General features: G+C 35.8%; 1 protein-coding gene across 1 annotated transcript in view; it reads right to left on the bottom strand.

Moving 5' to 3' along the window:
• Positions 1 to 7,386: 7,386 nt before the first annotated feature.
• The window catches only part of LOC129262269 (importin-11-like), a 28,026-nt gene continuing 10,460 nt past the window's right edge, over positions 7,387 to 24,952 (bottom strand). Inside the window, exons 12-27 of the mRNA XM_064100040.1 lie at positions 24,696 to 24,786; positions 23,151 to 23,198; positions 22,649 to 22,754; positions 21,715 to 21,878; positions 21,108 to 21,148; positions 20,539 to 20,604; positions 20,036 to 20,200; positions 18,542 to 18,657; positions 17,037 to 17,113; positions 15,341 to 15,420; positions 13,920 to 14,000; positions 13,204 to 13,299; positions 12,618 to 12,731; positions 11,883 to 12,094; positions 10,985 to 11,063; positions 7,387 to 10,323 (exon numbers count right to left, since the gene is read on the bottom strand). Of these exons, the coding sequence (XP_063956110.1) occupies positions 10,153 to 10,323; positions 10,985 to 11,063; positions 11,883 to 12,094; positions 12,618 to 12,731; positions 13,204 to 13,299; positions 13,920 to 14,000; positions 15,341 to 15,420; positions 17,037 to 17,113; positions 18,542 to 18,657; positions 20,036 to 20,200; positions 20,539 to 20,604; positions 21,108 to 21,148; positions 21,715 to 21,878; positions 22,649 to 22,754; positions 23,151 to 23,198; positions 24,696 to 24,786 (1,707 nt within the window). The 3' untranslated portion in view covers positions 7,387 to 10,152. The remainder of the gene's footprint in view (positions 10,324 to 10,984; positions 11,064 to 11,882; positions 12,095 to 12,617; positions 12,732 to 13,203; positions 13,300 to 13,919; positions 14,001 to 15,340; positions 15,421 to 17,036; positions 17,114 to 18,541; positions 18,658 to 20,035; positions 20,201 to 20,538; positions 20,605 to 21,107; positions 21,149 to 21,714; positions 21,879 to 22,648; positions 22,755 to 23,150; positions 23,199 to 24,695; positions 24,787 to 24,952) is intronic.

Raw genomic sequence — 24,952 nt, 5'->3', positions numbered from 1 at the left:
AGCGACCGAGCCTTACAAACATTTTGCCCATGCAGTAAAAGACAAGGGCATAAAATCCTCTCTATATAATATTTTTATTTATTTATTATCCTCCCATTTCTTTACCTTTTTTGCATTGTTTGCTCCCCCAAAATGTTGTCCTGTCCATTTGCCACCACCCCCTCCCGGCCTGTAACCCCCCCCCCCCCCCCCATTTAGATACGGCACTGTATCACGTAGAGGGATGCAATTTCTTCCAAACAGTGCCAAATTTGTTTACTATTACTCTTCGCCCTTTGCAAAGATAAATGATTAATCGATAAATGATTAATTTAATCAACATCACTATTGAAAAGAATGATGAGTTGTTTGTCACGTCTTGTCGAAACAGTGAAAATAGAAAGCAAACAATCCATCTTAAATCAGACAATATAAATGTTCAGGGTACTGCATGATTAAGGCTCGAGTAAGAACGAATTATAAAGAGGGCATGAAGAAGACGCCATGATTCGTCCAATCCTCATAATACTATACTTCAGTGAGAGAAACTTATGCAATCTAACTAGTGATTTGTTACTTCTCCAGGGGCGGATCCAGGATTTTTCAAAAAGGGGGGGGGCAAATTTTTCGGAGGAAAATTTTGACAAGCAAAAAAGGGGGAAAAAAGGTTTTCAACCACAAATTAAGGATATTTTGTATAATCGAATAATATTCTCTTCATATAAATGTCGTCTGATTTCATCCTATGATAGTCAACGTCTCAAATGTAACAACTGTGTGGAATTATTATATCGCCTGTAGAAATTATTGTTTTCGATACAGCCCCTCCCCCTCCTCCTATCCCCTGCTGTGTGTGAGGGTGTGTGTGCGCGCGAGATGACTAGCTGTCTGTGACGGAGAATATTTACAACTTCCCCTAAACAAACATATATAAGCCGTCTATTCAAATTTATGCTTGTATATACCTTTTATATTTCTGTCATCTGTGCTTATCAGTTCGGTCCCGGGTTCGATTCATACTTCAAGGCATCCAGTTGGATCAGACTCAGTGGCACTCATGAATAAGGAACTATTGGTCAGAAGAAACACTGGAAGGAACACTGTCTATTGGAAACCCGATGAACCTAGTGTTATAGTGGTTTGGAGATAGAGACTGCACTTTCAAGATGAACAATGGGGAGATGCCAACTATTTATTCAAAATATTTCCTTACTTTGTCTGCAAGTTCCCATTCTGGTAGCTATTTTGGGTCACTTTGCTTTACATAGATTTGATAAAATAAAGGTTCTGAGCTAGAGATCAAAGTAGTAGTACCCGCGGTAACTAAGAGTAACCATGTAGTAGTATTAGGATGTGATATCAAAATTATTACTAATATTACCGTTATCTATCGGCTTAATACTACAACTTTATTAAACCAGCAAAACCCCCATCAGGGCCCGTTTCATTAAGGACTTGTAACTGTTGTAACTTTGCCATTATGGCAACTACCATGGTAACCTTGATTATGATTGGCTGCTGAGCCATGTTACCATGGTAGTTGCCATAAGGGCAAAGTTACAACAGTTGCAAGTCCTTTATGAAACGGGCCCCAGATCCACCCTCTTTCTCTCTCTTATTCTTTCCGCCCCCATAGTCTGCAGGCACAGACCCTGATTGAAACTTTCACCAACTAGTGGGTCTTCACACAAGACTATCACGAATACATCTTGCTGAGTGATAGGGGCCTTCTGTAAACAATGTATTGTAGGCTGTATATCCAGTCCACTTTCTTCTAGTGAAGTGTTTGCACAGCAGACTATCACCCTCCTCTCTCTCTCCCTCTTTTCCTCTCGTATTCTCCCCCCCCCCCCTCATCACGGGTATTTCCCTTCTCTCTTTTCGTGCTACAATAATCACAAAATAATGGCTGCAAACTGGCTTAGATGACCATATAAATAATTTCTTTATTTTTACATTAAACATTCACGACCATCTTTAAGATATTTTTAAAAATATGTATTTCAAAATATGTATGTCAGATGGTTATTAAAGGTCAGTCCATACCAACAAAAAGAGAATTCAAATAAAAAGAGGAAAAATTAAACCAGCATATTGCTGAAAACTTACTATATCGGGTGTAAAGTTAGAAAGTTATAACATTTAAAAACTTCACTTTTATTTCACAATACAGTTATATGCACAACACAGTGACATGCACATGAGAGTCGATATCAATCACTCACTATTTCACTTGTATTTTATTATATGAAATATTAATACAGCGTAAATTTTTGCAGATCTGACAATGTGGAAGCTCTTCACTGAATCACAAAAGGCTGCAGTAGTTGAAATCTAAAATGTTCAAGGAGGAATCGAACCTTGTTTCACATAAAATTGAGAAAAAATATTATATTTCATATGTCATATATTAAAATACAAAAGATGTAGTGATTGGGTGATACCACCAGTTCCCTAATTTGCATACCATTCAGGATGTGCATATAAGTACTTTGTGGCATTAAGCAAAATTTGTAGGCATCGTAACTTTCTTTTTCAACATTTAATTTCGAAGAAATTTTTGCCGTAACATTATTTTGTTTTTTTTTCTCTTTTCATTTAAATCACCTTTTTGCTGTGGTGGACTTGTCCTTTAACCCTTTCCACGCGTACTTCGCACCAATGCACACTTGGTGCCGAGCAAACTTCATATTTCACGCTCAACAAACAATGCATTGTTTCCCTCCCTGAAAATAATCCAGCACAGAGGGGTTCATGGTCCAGCGCAAAAAGAGTTAAAGATATATTAATTATTACATATTAAATGCTTCCTTCACCAAGGGATTGTAGTAGCCTTAAGGTTTGTATTAATCAATTGAAGGAGAAACCTGTGGATTTCTTGATCCAGATGAAAAAAATCACAACGAATTGAACAATTGTATAAAGCTGCACATACAAAGAGGACTAGTATTTATGTCACAATGTTCTCAGGTATTTTAAAGTGATTCAAACATAAAGTGTTTATATATTTAAAGTTAGTTTAAACAAATCAAAAACTTGACAAGATGCCTCCAGATTGAAGACAATAAAATACTTTTATTTGTCACAGAATATTACACATGGATGTGAAATACTGTGAATCTTAACCTATCTTTACTCACTAAATGAAAGTTCATATGAAGTGATATTGTGCATGTATATTGCGTCATTCTTTTAAATTTGCTCTTACACACAAGACCATCAATTAATCTTTGATCAGAGAAAATGAATCACATCGATTTCTTGAATTTTTGTCATGAAAATAATTCCCTTCTTCCTTTGACAATAAACTTAATCTCCCACCAAAATTCCTTAGAAATTTGGAAATTCTAATTTTATGTAATAATGAGCACACAAATTTCATGGAAATTAATAATAATAATAATAATATGAACATTTGTAATACGCCGGTATCCATCATAAAAAGATGCTCATGGCGCAATAAAGAAAAGAAAAGAAAAGAAAAGAAAAGAAAAGAAAAGAAAAGAGAAAAAGAAAGGAAGGAAGAAAGAAAACCTACTAAAAAGAGGGGTAGAATAACAATTACCTAAAAGCTTGCGTGAATAACCAGGTTTTATGAGAACTTTTGAAAGTGGCGAGACAAGAAATATTGCGGATTTCTATTGGCAGTTTATTCCATAGGAAAGGCCCAGCATGTTGAAATGATCGATCCCCCCATGAATTATGAGATTGTGGTACAGCGAGTAAGAATGAACTCATTTAAAACTGTTCAGATTGCTCTCATAATAAAGCAGTATCTAAGTATAAAAAAAAGTCAATGCCCTTTTTTCATGTGAGGTTACATATGCTACATATGTGACTGATATAATGGTAACCTTGGAAACAAAAACAAATAACTCTTCTTTGAAATGATTACCCTACAGGGTAGGACTTTTCTGAAATACCAAAATGAGAGACTTTTTGTTAAGAACATATGAAAAATAGGTATAAATGGACAAATTTTCAGGGATTTTGTCACAAATAATGAATATGACATGTTTTTTTTTATACATGCCACATAAATTTTCCCTTAAAGACACATCTTATCAGATCGCTTGGTAAGACAATAAAAAATATTCCATATATCAGAATTACATTACATCTGAAGCAGATTAGGTTCTGGTATTTGGTTACCTCTTACACCAATCATATTTGCAGTGATGGGTACTTTATCAAGTTCCATTTTGTCCCTTAATGAATCATAGAACAAATCATGAAATGAAGGGTTCAGCCATTGCAGATTCCATGATATCCTGATAGGCAGTGTGAGGCTATAGGATCATTTGTTTCTTACTCTCCCAAGTAATGATAATCAGTTCCTTGCTTGATTTCACTGAGCAGATTACAAGATGTAATTGTAGCTGTAGCAAAACTTCCTCATCAATCAAGTCCCCAATTTCCTAGTACGGTTCTTTTACACTTTTTCATATGTCCCTTGCAATAGTAATTGCCAGGGACATCTTCAATGTGCTCACATAGAGACAGATCATTGCTATTGCTATAGATTATTGCTATAATAAATAATTTTCTTTGTGCTCGTATGAATCGTGTAATCGTTTGCATCATTTCATTATTATAATCAGAGATGATCCGGGAAAGGGGGCGCCGGGAAAGGGACCTTATCATGTGTCGGTTGGTGTGTTTGTGAGAGAGAGGGGAAGTGAAAGATAAAGAACTGAAGAATGAGAGAGAGGGGGGGGGTAATTATGCAGGTGGATGGGAAACGGGGTGGGTCTGACATAAATCAAGACCGAACCAGGGGCCGCGGAACGGTTTTCAAAGTGGGGGGCTGAGCGACAAGTGGGGGGGGGGGGCTGACCATGCAAAAAATCAGAAGCATATGGTCATTTTTACGTTTTTGTACACGGTTTTTGAAAAAAGTGAGGGGCTGAAGCCCTCCCCCCCCCCCCCCCCCGCTTCCGCGGCCCCTGCGAAGAGGTGGTTACACATTGAGGTGAAATATATATAACGTACATAAATGATAAGAATACTGGGGGGGGGGGAAGGTTCGTGAAATATGTAGCGAAGCGACGAACTCTAAAATATTTTGGTATTTCAAACATTGAATAGTTTTATTTCTGCCGCATTTACCTTGTGGACTACAAATATTTTATTTTTTCTTCTCCTCTTTATTACTCATTTGCATTTTCTTCGTCTTTCAACCATCAGAGGTTACAGTGATTAAAAATTAATGTTTTACTTTTACAAATGCGGCAAAACTCTGGACCCAAATGGGGTGCAAAATTAAGTTATTCTGAATGGATTAAAAAAAGAAGCAAAGCGACCATGCCTTACAAACATTTTGCCCATGCAGTAAAAGACAAGGGCATAACATCCTCTCTATATAATATTTTTATTTATTTATTATCCTCCCATTTCTTTTCCTTTTTTTGCATTGTTTGCTCCCCCAAAATGTTGTCCGGTCCATTTGCCACCACCCCCTCCCTGTACCCCCCCCCCCCCATTTAGATACGGCACTGTATCACGTAGAGGGATGCAATTTCTTCCAAACAGTGCCAAATTTGTTTACTATTACTCTCCGCCCTTTGCAAAGATAAATGATTAATCAATAAATGATTAATTGAATCAACATCACTATTGAAAAGAATGATGAGTTACGTTTGTCACGTCTTGTCGAAACAGTGAAAATAGAAAGAAAACAATCCATCTTAGATCAGACAATATATATGTTCAGGGTACTGATTATGGCTCGAGTAAGAACGAATTATAAAGAGGGCATCAAGAAGACGCCATGATTCGTCTAATCCTCATAATACTATACTTCAGTGGAAGAAACTTGTGCAATCTAACTAGTAATTGGTTACTTTTCCAGGGGCGGATCCAGGTTTTTCCAAAGGGGGGGGGGCAAATTTTTCGGAGGAAAATTTTTGACAAGCAAAAAAAAAAGAAAAAAGAAAGGTTTTCAACCATAAATTAAGGATATTTTGTATAGTCGAATAATATTCTCTTCATATAAATTTCGTCTGATTTCATCCTATGATAGTCAACGTCTCAAATGTAACAACTGTGTGGAATTATTATATCGCCTGAAGAAATTATTTGTTTTCGATACAGCCCCTCCCCCCCTCCTCCTATCCCCTGCTGTGTGTGAGGGTGTGTGTGCGCGCGAGATGACTAGCTGTCTGTGACGGAGAATATTTACAACTTCCCCTAAACAAACATATATAAGCCGTCTATTCAAATTTATACTTGTATATACCTTTTATATTTCTGTCATCTGTGCTTATCAGTTCGGTCCCGGGTTCGATTCATACTTCAAGGCATCCACTTGGATCAGACTCAGTGGCACTCATGAATAAGGAACTATTGGTCAGAAGAAACACTGGAAGGAACACTGTCTACTGGAAACCCGATGAACCTAGTGTTAAAGTGGTTTGGAGATAGAGACTGCACTTTCAAGATTAATAAATGAATTTTCTGAACAATGGGGAGATGCCAACTATTTATTCAAAATATTTCCTTACTTCGTCTGCAAGCTCCCATTCTGGTAGCTATTTTGGGTCAATTTGCTTTACATAGATTTGATAAAATCTCGACCCTCAGGTGAAGTAAATTGGTACCCGGTAGGAAGAAATTCCTTGAATGCTCGATGCACCCGATCAGGGTAGCCGTGCTAAAGCCGGGGTAATAGTATGCAGCGCTTAGGAACATTTGTATCAAGCGCTATATAAATGTTGCATATTATTATTATCAAAATACAGGTTCTGAGCTAGAGATCATTAGTAGTAGTACCCGCGGTAACTAAGAGTAGTCATGGGAGTAGTACATGTAGTAGTATTAGGATGTGATATCAAAATTATTACTAATATTACCGTTATCTATCGGCTTAATACTACAACTTTATTAAACCAGCAAAACCCCCATCAGGGCCCGTTTCATTAAGGACTTGTAACTGTTGTAACTTTGCCATTATGGCAACTACCATGGTAACCTTGATTATGATTGGCTGCTGAGCCATGTTACCATGGTAGTTGCCATAAGGGCAAAGTTACAACATACAGTTGCAAGTCCTTTATGAAACGGGCCCCAGATCCACCCTCTTTCTCTCTCTCTTATTCTTTCCGCCCCCATAGTCTGCAGGCACAGACCCTGATTGAAACTTTCACCAACTAGTGGGTCTTCACACATGACTATACAACTTTCTGAGTGAGAGTGGCCTTCTGTATACAATTTATTGTAGGCTGTATATTCAGTCCGCTTTCTTCTAGTGAAGGGTTTGCACAGCAGACTATCACCCTCCTCTCTCTGTCTCTCACACTCTCTGTCTCCCTCTTTTCCTCTCGTATTCTCCCCCCCCCCCCCCCCATCATGGGTATTTCCCTTCTCTCTATTCGTGCTACAATAATCACAAAATAATGGCTGCAAACTGGCTTAGATGACCATATAAATAATTTATTTATTTTTACATTAAACATTCACGACCATCTTTAAGATATTTCTAAAAATATGTATTTCAAAATATGTATGTCAGATGGTTATTAAAGGTCAGTCCATACCAACAAAAAGAAAATTCAAATAAAAAGAGGAAAAATCAAACCAGCATATTGCTGAAAACTTACTATATCGGGATGTAAAGTTAGAAAGTTATAACATTTAAAAACTTCACTTTTATTTCACAATACAGTTATAATATATGCACAACACAGTGACATGCACATGAGAGTCGATGATATCACTCACTCACTATTTCACTTGTATTTTATTATATGAAATATTAATACAGCGTAAATTTTTGCAGATCTGACAATGTGGAAGCTCTTCACTGAATCACAACAGGTTGCAGAATATGCAATCTAAAATATTCAAGGAGGAATCGAACCTATTTCACATTAAATTGAGAAAAAAACCCATTATATTTCATATATCAAAATACAAGAAAATAGTGTGATATCACCAGTTCTCTCATTTGCATACCATACAAGATGTGCATATAACTGTTTTGTGACATTAAGCAAAATTTTTAAGCATCACAACTTTCTTTTTTAACATTTAATTTCGAAGAAATTTTTGCCGTAACATTATTTTGTTTTTTTTCTCTTTTCATTTAAATCACCTTTTTGCTGTGGTGGACTTGTCCTTTAACCCTTTCCACGCGTACTTCGCACCAATGCACACTTGGTGCCGAGCAAACTTCATATTTCACGCTCAACAAACAATGCATTGTTTCTCTCCCTGAAAATAATCCAGCACAGAGGGGTTCATGGTCCAGCGCAAAAAGAGTTAAAGATATATTATTACATATTAAATGCTTCCTTCACCAAGGGATTGTAGTAGCCTTAAGGTTTGTATTAATCAATTGAAGGAGAAACCTGTGGGTTTCTTGATCCAGATGAAAAAAAATCACAACGAATTGAAAAATTAAAAATTATAGAAACTTATCATTGTATAAAGCTGCACATACAAAGAGGACTAGTATTTATGTCACAATGTTCTCAGGTATTTTAAAGTGATTCAAACATAAAAGTGTTTATATATTTAAAGTTATTTTAAACAAATCAAAAACTTGACAAGATGCCTCCAGACTGAAGATAATAAAATACTTTTGTCACAGAATATTACACATGGATGTGAAATACTGTGAATCTTAACCTATCTTTACTCACTAAATGAAAGTTCATATGAAGTGATATTGTGCATGTATATTGCGTCATTCTTTTAAATTTGCTCTTACACACAAGACCATCAATTAATCTTTGATCAGAGAAAATGAATCACATCGATTTCTTGAATTTTTGTTATGAAAATAATTCCCTTCATCCTTTGACAATAAACTTAATCTCCCACCAAAATTCCTTAGAAATTTGGAAATTCTAATTTTATGTAATAATGAGCACACAAATTTCATGGAAATTCATTTAAAACTGTTCAGATTGCTCTCATAATAAAGCAGTATCTAAGTATAAAAAAAGTCAATGCCCTTTTTTCATGTGAGGTTACATATGCTACATATGTGACTGATATAATGGTGACCTTGGAAACAAAAACAAATAACTCTTGTTTGAAATAATTACCCTACAGGGTAGGACTTTTCTGAAATACCAAAATGAGAGACTTTTTGCTAAGAACATATGAAAAATAGGTATAAATGGACAAATTTTCAGGGATTTTGTCACAAATAAGGAATATGGCATGTTTTTTTAAATACATGCCACATCAATTTTCCCTTAAAGACACATCTTATCAGATCGCTTGGTAAGACAATAAAAATTATTCCATATATCAGAATTACATTACATCTGAAGCAGATTAGGTTCTGGTATTTGGTTACCTCTTACACCAATCATATTTGTAGTGATGGGTACTTTATCAAGTTCCATTTTATCCTTTAATGAATCATAGAACAAATCATGAAATGAAGGATTCAGCCATTGCAGTTTCCATGATATCCTGATAGGCAGTGTGAGGCTATAGGATCATTTGTTTCTTACTCTCCCAAGTAATGATAATCAGTTCCTTGCTTGATTTCACTGAGCAGATTACAAGATGTAGTTGTACCTGTAGCAAAACTTCCTCATCAATCAAGTCCCCAATTTCCTAGGACGGTTCTGTTACACTTTTTCATATGTCCCTTGCAATAGTAATTGCCAGGGACATCTTCAATGTGCTCACATGGAGACAGATCATGGAATAAAGCCTTTGACACTTTTGCAGAACTTCCTCATCAATCAAGTCAATGATTTACCAATAAGGTTCTGTGACACTATTTCATATGTCCCTTGCAAAAGTAGTGGCAAGGGAAATCTTTAATGTGCTCGCATAGAGAGATAATGGAATAAAGCCTTTGAGACTGTTGCAGAACTTCCTCATCAATGTCTTCCTGGTAAGGTTCTGGGACACTGTTCGTATTTCCCTAGCAATAAGCATCTTCAATGTACTCACAGAGAGTGATAATGGAATAAAGCCTTCGACACTGTTGCAGAACTTCCTCATCAATGACTTCCTGGTAAGGTTCTGTGACACTGTTCGTATTTCCCTAGCAATAAGCATCTTCAATGTACTCACAGAGAGAGAACATGGAAGGAAGCCTTTGACATTGTTGCAGAGCTTCCTCATCATGATTTGCTGGAAGACAGTCTGGCAAAGTGTCCCTATGTTTCTTGCGTACCTAGCAATGCTGATGACAGGTCTCTCCCATTATAGAAAAGATAATGAAATGAAGCCTTTGAGCTGTTGCACGACTTCTTCATCAATCGAGTCCATGATTTGCTGGAAGACAGTAGGGCCATGCAGTCTCTCACACTGTGACATCTGAAACTTGACGTATTCTGGGAACGACGTGTTGTGGACAGGGTCTTGCCTAGACAGCTGTAACAAATTTTAAAAACATAAATTGACATGTTTCATATCATTATTACTTCTCCAATGTAAAAAAGCTCAATGAAATAAACAAGGAAGCTTATAAATATTTACCACCAGCAAAAAAGTGTTAGGTCAAATATTGACTTACATGTACAGTAACTCACATATTAAACTACAATTCCTGGAAATGAGAACCATTGTTCATTGTTCCTTCAATCTCATCAAACTTATATAGTGACAACTTTCAGTTGCTCTGCTAACCAATTTAACTGAAACTGTTATATAGATTTATAGAGTGCAGAAACTATTCACCAAAGTGATTTGAGTCTATCTCAACTCTTTGTAACGGATCAATCTAATTTTTAATTGATTTGAGTCCATCGCACATCTTTGAGATCAATCTCATTTGAGATATTGATTTGAATCTGTCTCAACTCTTTTGTACGACGAGACCAAGATCCCTATGTGGAGGGTGTTTCACAAAGAGGTAAGTATGATTCGAGTCATGCTTAAATGCTGGCGTGCAAATTATTTGTAGATTAATACGCACATCATATAGTATGGTTTGACGAATGGGGTGGTGCCTTTTATACTGCACACGACTAGACATTTAAGTGCAACACTTAAATCTTTGTGAAACACCCCCCCTCCCACCTGATCCCCTTACCTCTCTCATTCTCTTGTCATGCAGGGTGTCATACTCATCTTGAACTTCATCACTATGGTCTTCACTCATGACAAGGAAGCTGCAATACAAAGGGGGAAAAATAATATAACATCAAAGATGAGAGAACTGAAATAGGATATTTTACAAGCATACAACTTTAAGAATTCCCTGACATTCCCAAACTTTTGCCCAAGTCGAAATTATTTTTTTACAAGACTCTTCGATACAAAAGATATGCATGCATGCTAGACAGGCCTGAGCGTGGTTTTGTGTAACATATGCTGTTCAATTACACACACACAAATATTGAAGGTCATTTAAAATAAAAAACATCTGGAATAATTGTTTTCCAGAACTTTCAAGAAAACAACGAAATAGAAAAATTGCCTGAATTTTGCTTCTTAAAGAAAATGATAAAATTTCCCATTTTTTTCCAGAATTTCCTTGATTTCGGCCTCACAGGATCGAATTTTTACCGGTAATTGATCATACACAAATAGAAATAAGCCCATGGTCAATCACTAAGGCTAAGATCTAGTCTTCAATGGGGTTTAAGTTTCAAAAGTTCTTGCACTGCATAGATATCTCATGCTTGGGTGAGCCTGAAATTTCTTTGAAGCAATTCCCCATTCATTCAAGTTGTTTGGGGGTTCTTGTTGGCATTTTTTTTCTCCAGTTCCCAAAACTCCAAATTCATTTTGTAAAACTCATTTTGGGGTTTGGGTTGGGCAGTCACATATGAAAGTAACTTCTGCCTGTTGTCATCGACATAAAATAATGATTTTGACATATATTTCACTTTCATCTAGCGTTCAATGCATCTGAACGACGCCTCTATAAAATGTTTACAGATGTATTTATTACATTCTTAATTTAATTAATATGTCGGGCATCTCACTCTATCTGTTGATCACCCTCTTCTCTGCAAACATCATGAAGTACTTCAACGATGATGTACATCGTGTCTGGTAACCTTTCAAAGACAGCCCGTGATGAACTGGTCATCAACGCCGCAAACGCTAAACCGGTCAGTTTCCTACGCTCTGCTATGGCCAGTTGGTCCATGCGGTCAACCCAGGTCTGTATGAGGTTGGTCAATAACTCATCGGGCTGGAAGGAGAGGAATGTTCATGTTGAGTGCATTATAATATCTGTGCTCTCTACCCTACGAGTAATTGTTTGTTAATGCACGACTCCCAAATGATATGTGTCCCGTATCATAAAGAGACGAGATCAATACTACAATAGATTGTATATTAGTGCATGATTTCCAAATGGAAACAATTTCAGGGCCGTGTATCATAAAGATATGCAATCAATCCAACAACCATTATTGTTCAATAGTGCATGACTCCCAAATGAAAATGACGTTTGTGCTCTGTATCATACAGAGATGCAATCAATATTCCTATTTCCTTTGATACACTGTCAAACGATCGTTTGAACAGCGATTGGACATTTTGAAATGGCCTTAAGTTTGTCTATGATAAAATGTCAGAATCGGTTATGAAAAAGCCGCTTAAAGGTTCGCTGTAGGAAAGATGCGGCACTGAATTATGACGTGGTAACTATAAGAAGTCAAAGCTTTAGAAACAACTTTATGAAAGATCCTCAGGAATGTAATCTTACTCACCGTGGTGTTCCAGCTCTTGGCAATGCCATCAAGAATGGAGAAGAAATAGTCTTGATTCTTAATGATGATCCGAGAGAGTAGAGACACGTGCATGGTCATCACCATCGGGTAGGTCTGATGGATAAAAACCCTTATTATTATTATTTAAAAGAATAACTAGCCAAGTTTCAAGTAAAAATGATGTTCGTTTTTAGGCCCTTTCTTACCTCTGTCCCCATTTTTATTTATTATGGGTGCCTGTATGTTTTATCCAACTGACATAATATTTCAAGATATCTTTTATTTTCAAAGAAATTCCATAATTAAAAAACATTCTCATCCTTCCTCCTATGCATACATATTACATACATACATTTCCAAGAATTGTTACTTAATCAGTATTCTGAGTTGTTATATTCACAAAAGTTGGGTATCGCAATTATCACCATGTGCAGAAACAATTAACTAAATAAATTAAAATTTTGGCACTGATACAGAAGTCGACACATACAGGAATGGGGATGGGGGGAGAACTGTCAAGAAGCTATAGACATGACAATATATTGTGTGCATCAATGACATAACAAACTTTCCTGAAGTATCTTACATCTTTATTCAAGATCTCTTCAAACACTGTTGGTAGGTAAGACTCAAAGAGTCGAGGTCCTTCCATTGGGAACACCTTGAAGACTGTCTCAATTGTCTGCAGAATAAATACAGATATGAAGATTTCAGTCAATCATCAAAATGATTAAAATAGGTGAAAAATACCCCCACTTGAATTCAAAAGCTGTATCTGAGACCATAGTATAGCTGATATTGACACATTTATTTGAATGTAATTGATTATAGACCATGCACCAGTAATAAAGAGATGTAACACAGGATGCCAGGTCTGAAGCAAGTATACCCAACTGGGAATAGGTGATAGAAACTGCTATTGCATTGTCAGAGAAAACATTACATATTTTATAAAGTGATCGTTGACCAAGTTTACAATGAAATATAATATATTCCCCCCCTACCCTCTACATTGTTATGGAACTATTGTACAAATGAATAGTGCAAGGGACAAAAAAATCCCTGAGCCTTACGAGACACATGCGTAGGACACACAAACATACACCTGAACCAGAAACACACATTTAATGGGTGGGTTACGTCATTTCCCAAAGAGATGAAATTTTTTCAGCATTCACTGCTCACATAGTGATGCTATTGTCTGTCATGGTGTTTCGTGGTGATCATGAGCTGAGCAACCCCTCCTGATCCTTCAAGAAAAATTGGTACATATTTGTGAACTTAGGCTTAAATAATCATTACCTTGAGTACTGCAGCAATGCCCTCTGTTCTGAGTTCTGACACTATACCGGTCGTACATGATGCTACAGTTTGGCCATGGCTCTATCGGGAAATATACAATATCATACACCATAATTATAACATGCAATTCACAACTGACGATGAAAGCAATCCCGCATAGCATGAATAATTAACAGCATTAACAAGACATTTGCTCCTGCGACAACTGTTCCTCCGCTATTTTCTCTGAAGATATAATATGACAAGTTAGGATTGTGATAGGGTTTTGCTTCATAATGAGGTGAAGATTAGGATTATGCTTGAAATTAGGTTTGGAGTTTGGGTTTATGTTAAACTTAATGTGCAGATTTTCGGTAGGAGCGATTGTCGCTGGAGCAAATGTCATTAGAACGCACTGGAGAATTACACAAGTTGTAGCATGCATGCTGCCTGTGTCATTATGTGGGTAATTCCAGTTTATAACGAAATTCAACAAACACATCATAATTTATTGTCTCAAACATATTTTGGCCAGTAGCTCTTCTTCTTTCCATAGTTTCTGTGACATATTGTAGGAACAATATCATGGATAGTTGGACCGGTGAATTACCAATTCATCTACTGCCAACTCGTCCACTTACCACATGGTCTACTTTCATTTAGTCTAATGCCATTATGTCCATCAACATTTCGTCTAACAACCATTTGGTCCAATCATCACTTCATCTAATCGCCATTTCGTCTATGACCATTTTGTCTCATAACCAGTTGGTCTAATATCCATTTCATTTTCATTCATTTTGCACAATTTAACACACAATTTAACAGTCCAATTAGACCAAATGGTATATGGACGAAATGGCTATTGGACCAACTGGTTAATAAGACGGAATGGCATTAGACTAAATGAAAATAGACCATGTGGATAGTGGATGAACTGATGGTAGACCAAATGATAGTAAACGAGTTGGCAATTCGACGAATTGGCATCAGACGAATTGGAAATAAACCGTTGGACCTGTACGATCTGTTTCATGAGGCCGATATTGCATTGGCTTGAATTTTCACACAAGTTTGTTGGTTCCATGCCATTTGCTCCAGCGAAAATTGTTCCGATTGAAAATCTGCCTGTTAAACCAAACATAAAATCTAACCTCATTAACTAATTAACCCCTTAACTCTAACCCTATGCCCTTTGAGATATCAAGACCGGAGCAAATGTTTGGACTTGGTTTGTAATCTGATTTCATATTCGGGCTGGAGAGTTGTTGACTACGAGTACAGAAGAAGTGAGGACTTTGCTGTCAAGATAATATTGGAAGTTTTGCATGTGTCTGAGGCTGTGATGGCTGTGAGACTTGTCTTTCATACAATGTGAATGTATTTTTGATGATGACCCATATGCACACCGTGCCTTTTATTTAATATTAAGTGAATGTTACCTGCATGAACTGTTCCTTTCCGAGTACAACATATGAACTGATGATTTGCAAACATGTCTTCAGATTCTCTGTGGCCATTTCTATGATTAAAAAAAAAAGAAAATCAACAGATAAGTGCAGTACAATAGAAAAATAAAAATAGAATGAGGTAAAAATGCTGTTTTTGGTTTAAAATAAACAAACTTGAACTTGAATTTGAAAAAACAACAATGGCTTCTTGCACATAAAAGAAAAGTACAACTTGGCAACAACATATATTACCCCTTTACCAGTGATATCCTCTAGGGTACCCAAATCTTGATTTAAAAGCAGTTTCAGGTTGGGCAGAGGTGTTTGGAGTCCAACAAGGATAGGGGAAAATTTGGCGGGAATTAATACTCCAGAGCTTCGGTCAGCCTTTATCTAAGGTCACCAGTGCATGCATAAATTAACGGTTATGACGGCTCTTTTGGTTGGCAGACTTTTAACAGCTAAGAGAAGCTGATATCCCAACTTTGGCAGTTGGAAAGAATTGCATCGGGCAAAACCCCAGAATAATGCAAAATTTTCGCTCATCAGTGCAATTTCTTCTTAGTCTTCAAATGAAGCAATTGGAATTATAAAATGAATATGTGGATCCTCATCAAATGATTGCTTGAGAGGGGATCACGTGCCATGCATCATAATCTACTGCTATGTCAAGCATGCATTTTTTTTCAAGCAAGCAATAAGGCACATTTGATAACCTCAGACAATTACTAAAGTTATCACATGCGCTTATTTGACCCAACACACTTCGAGCCTCACTTTATTTGTGTACTATTGCACAGACAGTAAAGCATAAGCTTCTTATCTTTCTTATTTTTGTTGATCAAACTTCAGCATTGTGTGAATAAAATAATATCTGGGGCCCGTTTCATAAAGCTGTTCGTAAGTTAAGAGCGACTTTAAAGGAGAATGAAACTCTTGGAGCAAGTTAGCTTTTGTGAAAGCAGAAAAATCAAAGAATAAGATCAACAAAAGTTTGAGTAAAATAGGACTAGCAATAGAAGAGTTATGAGCATTTGAATGTCGAGATCACTAATGCTATGAAGATTCTCCAATTGGCAATGCGACCAAGATCTATGACGTCACAGATGAACAACTCTCCCCTTTTGGACACTGAAAATATACCCCAAAACATCTCTTTTTGCTCATTCTAATCATATGACAAACGATTCATCAATGATATAATGTTGTGAAACCTCTGTACTTGTCCTCTCATAAAGAGAACACCTCACCTTGTGAAATACTCTATAAAAGTGAGAATATAAGTGAAATAAGTGCTAAAGTAATAAGGGAGTTGTACGTCTGTGACATCACAGATCTTGGTCGCATTGCCAATGGGAGGATCTACATGGCATTAGTGATCTCAATATTCAAATGCTCATAACTTTCTTATTATTCATTCAATCTTCCTCAAACTTTCAACAATATGTTTCTTTGATTTTTCTCTTTGATATGGATTCAGCTGGTTTCAAGGGTTTCATTCTCCTTTAAGAACGGCTGGTGATCCTTTCTTGTGGTAAATGATGTTCACCGTCATATGTTGGTGATTATTTAGCACGTAAGAAAGGATCACCAGTCGTTCTTAAAGTCGCTCTTAACTTACGAACAGCTTTATGAAACACCCACCTGATCACAATCTCTGTCAACTTGTTTGATATATGATACTCACCCAGTACTTCAGGCATGTTAGAGAAGAGTTGAAGGAGTTCTGGTGTCATAGAGGGAGCATTCTGTAATGTATCATACCTACAAGATCAAAGTCAACAGACATTAAATAGCTCAAACAGATACATAATCAAGCATAGCAATAAAATGTGATAGGGAGTTGGAAAAAGAATACTAGCAAATCTTCTAAATACATAAATAAATCTCTAAGTGCTTAGATATGTACAATGTATATGTATTTCTCAAGTGTATAATTAATAACCAGCTTATTATTAATACACAAGGGGGATAATTTGCCCTCCCCCCACCCAGATCTCAGCTGTTAATTGTGTGATCAAAAATGGTAGTTTGTTTTACTTAATTTTTCAATGGGCATAAAAACAGGATTAGTCTGAAAATCTTTAATAAGGTTACAAAAACTGCAAAAGTTAAGTCTGCATGAATATAAGTATTAATATCCTACAAGAATGAATAACATACACACACTAAATTGTTCCCCATTTTTTATTTTTTCAATTTTTATACCTATTGTTAGACATCGATCTACACATAATTTTTTTTTGTTAAGGGAAGTGACATACTAGGTGAGGTACCAAAGATACTTCAAGGGGAAGATCGCAAAATGAAATGCTCGGGAAGAGCGCCCCACAGTGTTGAGTAAGTAACGACCTTTTTTTACCTTTGCATATCGCGATATGGTTGTGTACAAAACATATGAAAGAAATTGTAAAGGGGTGAAGGAATAGACTATTTTTACATTTTAGGATTTTTTGTCTTCAAATACTTTTTTCTTAAACTAGAGATGAATATGTTTCAGAGATTTATGGGTAATAAAAGGTGGAATTATTCCCATGCACCGCCCTTGTGCCCTTTCCAAAATCCCCTCTCTCATTTTCCCCATATGTTTTAAAAACAGCAGCATGCCTATGTGCAATGGTTTACTTACTCAACGCTAGTGGGCATCCTTCCCCATTCATGAGCATTTATCGAGCATTTCAAAAAATTGCTTAAAGCGACTTTACATTGATAAATCATAGGGAAATCAAGGTTAATCTAAAAAAAACAGAGAAGGGATTCAAGTCTTTCACTCGGCTGCATGCCTGGGGTGTAACATAATAGACGCCGGCGTGTCTGGGAGGTCTAATCTTAGGAGAGCAATAGTTAGTAGACTAACCAACCAGAAGTAAACTGCATGTTTTCACTTTGAAACATGTAACTCCACAGAGGTTATTTATTTTGCTTTAGCAATCCAGAGACCTGCTATGAGTCTAGGAATTGGGATTGTTGGAAGCTAGAACTGCGACGACCCGAAGTAAATAACCATCAGTCAAATTCGTGTGCTGTCCGAATTTTATCGCATTAGTCCGACAGGGCGCTCATGACGGACGGATTATATTATGCAAGTCAATTGGCCTTTTGCAAATTTCGTATTGATTCAATTTCCCCATGATTTGTCAGTTGCCAGGCCCTTTAAGTGTCTTCCCTTGTAGTATCTTTGAGAGTACTTACCACAAGTCCACTCCATCTTCCATCAGATATACATGAGGAGGCTTTGAGGTGTCAGTACTGAATTTGATGACAGGGAGGAGGAATGGATAAAGGGTGGTACTGTGTGGTCCTAAACCCTGTAAAAGAACACGCAGAGAAATTCACTACAGCTGATGGTTTCACAAAGATTTCAAAAAATCACATGTGACTTCCTTTTTGAGTGTGGCAAGTTACGCATCACCGCATTGGTCAGATCATGATGAGAGCACGTGAGCTCCTGCGAAATCATCCAAGAGATCACACGTTTGTGATTTGTGCCTTGGCACTGAAACATAACTTTAATGAGAATTACAGACCTGGGGCCTGTTGCATAAAACTTTTTACCTGAGAAAACTCTGGTAAAAACTGAAAACTAAGGTTAGTCTGATTTCTGCCATTGACTTTAACACAGGGCAAAAACTCTGGTAAAAACAACCTGAGTTTTCTCAGGTAAAAAGTTCTATGCAACGGGCCCCTGCCAACCTCTGGGAATGAAAAACTGTATTCTGTGATAAAAAAAACTGTATTTTACCCCAAAAAAGTGTATTTCATAATAAAATGCTTGGTGCACTCGCTCATCGCGGCGCTCAAGCTGCATGCAAGCTAAAATGCGCACTGCTCTTGCAGATGAAAAAAAAAACATTAAAACATGTGTATATCTTCACCCTGGTTTGAACAAAGTGATTGAAAAAAAAAACAAGTTACCTGAAATTACATTGATCTAATAACCATATTTGTGCACGTTTTATGAAATAGAGACATATAGAGATTATTTTTCTCAATAAATTACGATTTAGTTTTTAAAAAAAATATATATATATATATATTTTTTTTTTTTTTTTATACAAAAAACATATTTTTCAAAGAAAAAACGTACTGCCGTATTTTGGTTGCAAAAACGTACTAAATACGGCTAAAACGTACTGGTTGGCAGGTCTGGAATTATGGGGCGTTGCAAGAAACTTGCGATTAATTGCAAGTCTATTTTTGTTCCCAAAATCAAGCATATGCTGCGCAATTAATTGCAAATTTGCGATTGATTGCTAATCTGCTCCATAAAACAAGGAGTGTAATCTGATTTGCTATAGTTAAAAGTGATCAATTGTAAAATTGCAACAGAATATTTGCGATTGATTGCAAATATTTTCTTGCGACACCCCCTTAGTAAACACCCCCTGTTGTAGAAAATTTAATAATTAAATTTCTAAATCTTAGAATGATAACACGAATCATATAAAATACATTACCATTGCATTGACGTTCATGTATTAAACATACAGATGCTATAAAACCATAATGCTACAATAATCCTAATTTGTATAATGTGATAAACAATCAGAGATCAGGATAGATACAAGTTGTAAGAATAAAACAAATTTGAAAATATGCTCTACCAAATTATCTTACAAGAGGTGTAATTACTTGGCAACTTTGGTAGGGAAGGGGGTAAAATTTTACCCCTATAAGATCTCTTACCTGAACAAGATGAATGAGAGTTGAGAGGATGACGCATCGAAGCATGTTATGCTCTGCGGAGTCCTCCCACAAGAGGGGTAAGTACTGGGCAAGATTATTTGAGAAGGGGCGAATCTCTGGCCCCACCCTTTCAATGATGAAAGACATCACATGAAGAATGCTCATCTGAAAGAAACGGAATAACCACGGTCATTTTGGTATGAAAAGAATAAGTTAAAAGAATAGATGTAACAAAATCATGGATTCCCAAGGCTTACCATACCAAACGCAGCATTCCCATAACCCTTTGAACCCAAAAAGCCAGAAAACCAGCTTCACCATGAACATGCATACTTTATACCCCCAAAAACCGGAACTTTAACTGCACATTAATGAACATGAATTTTCTTGTAAGTTTTCATGATTTTGGCAGCGCTTGTTTTCCAAAGATTCCATTACGTACCTGCGAAACATGAATTCTAAGATACCAAGTTAGAATTATCAAGTGGAGGCATTGCATTTACCTTTGTATCACATTCTGATACATCTTGTAGAAGTTGAAAGAGCAGAGAAAAACTGGAATCTAGATACTGGGAAAATAATTTGAAATAATATATATATATGTTTTATTATACTGAATGAAACCTTTATATCTTACATTCGTTTACACTGAGGAAAAATCTGAAATTAACACTTTTATAAATGATATGAAAAATTAAAAGAAGATTACAAAAAACTTTCAGATTTTCTCCTTAAGCTTTCATTAAAAAGAAATACACTGAAGCTGACTTTTAAAAGTACCTATCTAAAAGTAAGAATGTGTGATATATGAATAGATTAATCTAATATGATTAATCTAAAAAAAATACTTAGAAGGAAATATGGAAGTGTCTTTTCAGTGTAAAAGGACTGAAAAAGTGCTAAACATCTCTAATGATAATGTACTTCATTATATTGAGGTTGTTCAATGACCTCATGTAATAAACTGTGCATGATTCAGTAATGCACAATGCAACAAGAGGGTTCGTGTTTTCTTAAAACATACCATTTGACATTTTTTTTAATAGATGTTAATTAAATTCTGCTAACTTACCGGCAGGAAGGTTTCTGTCTTGAATTCAAAATCATCTACAGGTGCACTAGGTCAGTCAAGGAACAAAGCAAAAATGATTTGAAGAATCTTTCCCTCTCTTATTGGTACTTTCTCATATTTATCTATCATTCAAAGTAAACAAAAATAGCCGACTGATTTGATTTCTACATTGATATACTGCACATATTTATAGAAATTACATACTGTAATCTCCATGCGAGTGCTCTATAATGTCAAAAGACTTTTAGAGAATTCATTATACAATGGGTAACATAAATTTTCCATCAAACCGACAGAATGGTTAACGACCAATAGATGTTTTCTTATTGCTACAAACTTATTCCCCTCACCTTGTATGGTAAAGTCATTATCTTACTATCCCTGATCTCAAATTAACTGAATAATAAACAGGACAGCACAATTTGCTGAACCCCAAATATGCAGGTATGTTACAGGGAATTTCATGGCATTTCACAGAGTTTGTTGCAGTGATTGAATTAAAGGTTTTCAAATGGGCACAACTGGTTCCAGTTGGTATCCTAATCAAAATACTTTTTCTAGAAATAATCTACTCTTGGCTTGAGATAGGCTGACTTTAAAAGGATATCAGTCTTGAGAGCTTGAGCAGCGGATATCCTGACCACCAGATCTTCATCCTGTGAGAGGAGGGGTAAGACTGCTTCATAAAGGGTAGGGTGAAGAGAGGGGGATAGCTTTACCCCTATCCACTGACCAACTAACCAGATTACTCTTCTTCTGATCACCTTGTACCTAGAGAAATGATTATGAAAGGAAATAAAGAGAAAATGTAGGAGGTGCATGTATATAGCGCATGCTTTTGCTTTGTATTATTTGCTTTAAGATAACTGAATATAATTGTTATTTTTCAATATTGTTATTATATAATTATCATTATAATCGAAAAACAGAGTAATACACAAGAAATGTAAAAAAAAAAAATACATAAGAAAATAATTATTATATTGAAATCTTTCAAAAGTACACTTGATCAAAATCCTTTAAAGAGTCTGTGAACAAAAAAATTGCATTTTAGGGACCTTATTTACTTAATTAGAGCAAACTGATGATTGTACACATAAATTAGCATAATTAATTAGAAATGAGATTTTTCGAATAATTCGATCTTACAATTTTGTAGGTTATGCCATGGGCAACGTGCATGCCAATTTTCGTCGCGATCATGTGATCACGTGATAGCCCAGTCTTTTTAGGGCTAATCCAAATTTCTTTATATCTAGCAATCCATTCATGCCACCAAAAATTGTATTTAGTCTAGTATAAAAAAATCCTGATTTGAGCTAAATGTTGTTATATTGTTCTATCCATGGCAACAGAATAAGGATTTGTAGATTGTATTTTCTCGGCCTAAGTTCATAATCTTTCGGGACTTATTATGACTCGACCAGCCAAATCCTACCCGGACATTTTAGAATATCACCCTATAACATTGAATATCATATTTATTGTAGGAGGGATCTGAACATGTATAGGTTGCTTATTCTCTGCTCCAGGAATCTTACCTTGGATGCTTGTTTTGAAGCTCTTTTAGTAGATGGGAGGTGAACCACTGATCAAAGTCAACATCATCAAAAAGCTCAAAGGCTGCCTGACCTATTGCATTGTACACTAGGATGAAAATACAAAACACAGGACATCAAAATGAACATCATCAAACAGCTACAATGCAGCATGACATATTCCACTGTGCAATGAGTGCAAGTTTGAAAATACAACATACATGAAATCAAAATCAACACCGTCAAAATAAAACTCAAATGCTGCCTGACCTAAGATATTGTACACTGTTGAATATTCAAAAAGCAATAAATTACATGTAATATCAACATCATACACCTTACAGGCTGCACTTAAAAATACAAAAAAGTGAATGGTTTTCATCTTTGTTAACCCTGCAACAATACATACTCAACAGAAACCGATGGCTTGACTTTAGGGCTAGGTATTCATTCTAGATTAATTAATATTTATTATTTATATTATGATTTTGTGAGTAACACTTACCAGCTTCCTTTTGTAGGAGCACCTGCATGTCTTCTGTATCACAGGCATCTAGACAGTACAAAGAAAATGGGGGGAAAATTCATTATTTCAAATTTTGTTTTTATTCTAAAGCATGATATCTCTACTCATGAAATCATTTCATTCATATTGACTAATGGGGCGTTGCAAAAAATTGCAGTCCTTTGCAAGTCAAATTTGGATTAAAAAATCGTTCACAAGTCTAGCAATTAATTGCAAATTTGCACTCGAGTGCTAAACTGCTTCTTGGAACAAGCAGTAAAGTTTAATTTGCTCCAGTTACTTACAAATGATATATCAAATGTGAATTTGCATCAGAAATTTGCCATTGATCGCAAATATTTTCTTGCAACACCCCCTAAGTGGCGTAAATAAATTGAGTCCTATTTAATTAAACTATCTAAGAAAAAACTTCAGTGATTCGATTGCACGAGAGTTGTGTAAGAATTATTACCAGGCTACATGAATGAGACAGATAATTACTTATATACAAAACATAAATATTATATCACTAGATGGAAAAGGAGAACAATATAAATATCTGTGTCTCTACACTTTAGAACTTTCTGTATTCATATACATGTATATTAACCATTAACTTTTACAGCGTGATTCTACGGGTTGTCAAGGAAGTTGGACAGAAATTGACTTTGAGAAAATAGCATCCTGGTTCCATAAGCACAAGGTTGAATTCTCCAATAAGAATGAAAACTATGATTTAATTTACAGATGGTGCATAGACAAATGCTGTGTAGACATTCCAATGAGAATCTATATATTACTGTTGTGAAAGAGACAAACAGAACAAAGAGTATGATATTTGCACTTATAATTGAGAGAATCAGTATCAATATTTTGCTGAGATTTTTTTTCCCCAACACAAAAAAGGGTTCCAACACAGAATGACAAAAACATTCATGATAGAGGATCACAAATGTAGCCTCTTTTGTCCTCACAGACTGGTGGGCATTTTCAAATACGATATTATCAGAGCTGCCAAGTTGTATTTTGCATTTTCAGTATTCTTATCCCCCAAAATCAGTATTTTGACCAAAAAATCAGTATTTTTACAGTGTGAGATAAATATTTTGTATTTTTCCCCAAAAAAGTGTATTTCATAATAAAATGCTTGGCGCACTCGCCATCACGGCGCTCAAGCTGCATGCAAGCTAAAATATGCACTGCTCTTGCAGATGAATAAAAAAAAAACATTGAAACTTGTGTATATCTCACCCTGGTTTTTACAAAATGATTGAAAAAAAAACAAGTTACCTGAAATTACATTGATCTAATAACCATTTTTTTTTTTTTAATACAAAAAAACGTATTTTTTAAAGAAAAAACGTACTGCCGTATTTTGGTTGCAAAAACGTACTAAATACGGAAAAATTGTACTACTTGGCAGCTCTGTATTATGCATGTACAAAGGGGTGGTATTCCAATATGTGGAAAAAGAATATGAAAGTTACTACATATCGCAGCCCCCTGAAGACAAAAAGAGAAAAGGGTCAATGTATCATAATTTACCCTGAACTTTCTGTACCATCTGAATGAGAACTGGGATGAACACTGGCTTATTGGCATGGAAAAGGGTGATGAATAAAGTCTCTGTGCAAGGCTGAGAAATGAAACACACAATGGAAAAATATTCTTTTAATACACCAAGCGTCCCTAAAGAGTTTATACTATTAAAATGGCCCCAAAATAAATAGAAACATTAATTTCTTTGGTTTACATACACAGCTAGCTATCATCTCTTCTTTATTGACTCATCAAAAAGTACT

Source organism: Lytechinus pictus, chromosome 5, assembly GCF_037042905.1.
Source record: "Lytechinus pictus isolate F3 Inbred chromosome 5, Lp3.0, whole genome shotgun sequence".
Lineage (NCBI taxonomy): Eukaryota > Metazoa > Echinodermata > Echinoidea > Temnopleuroida > Toxopneustidae > Lytechinus > Lytechinus pictus.
Note: the sequence above shows the minus strand (reverse complement) of the source record. Positions and strands in the feature narration are given on the sequence as shown.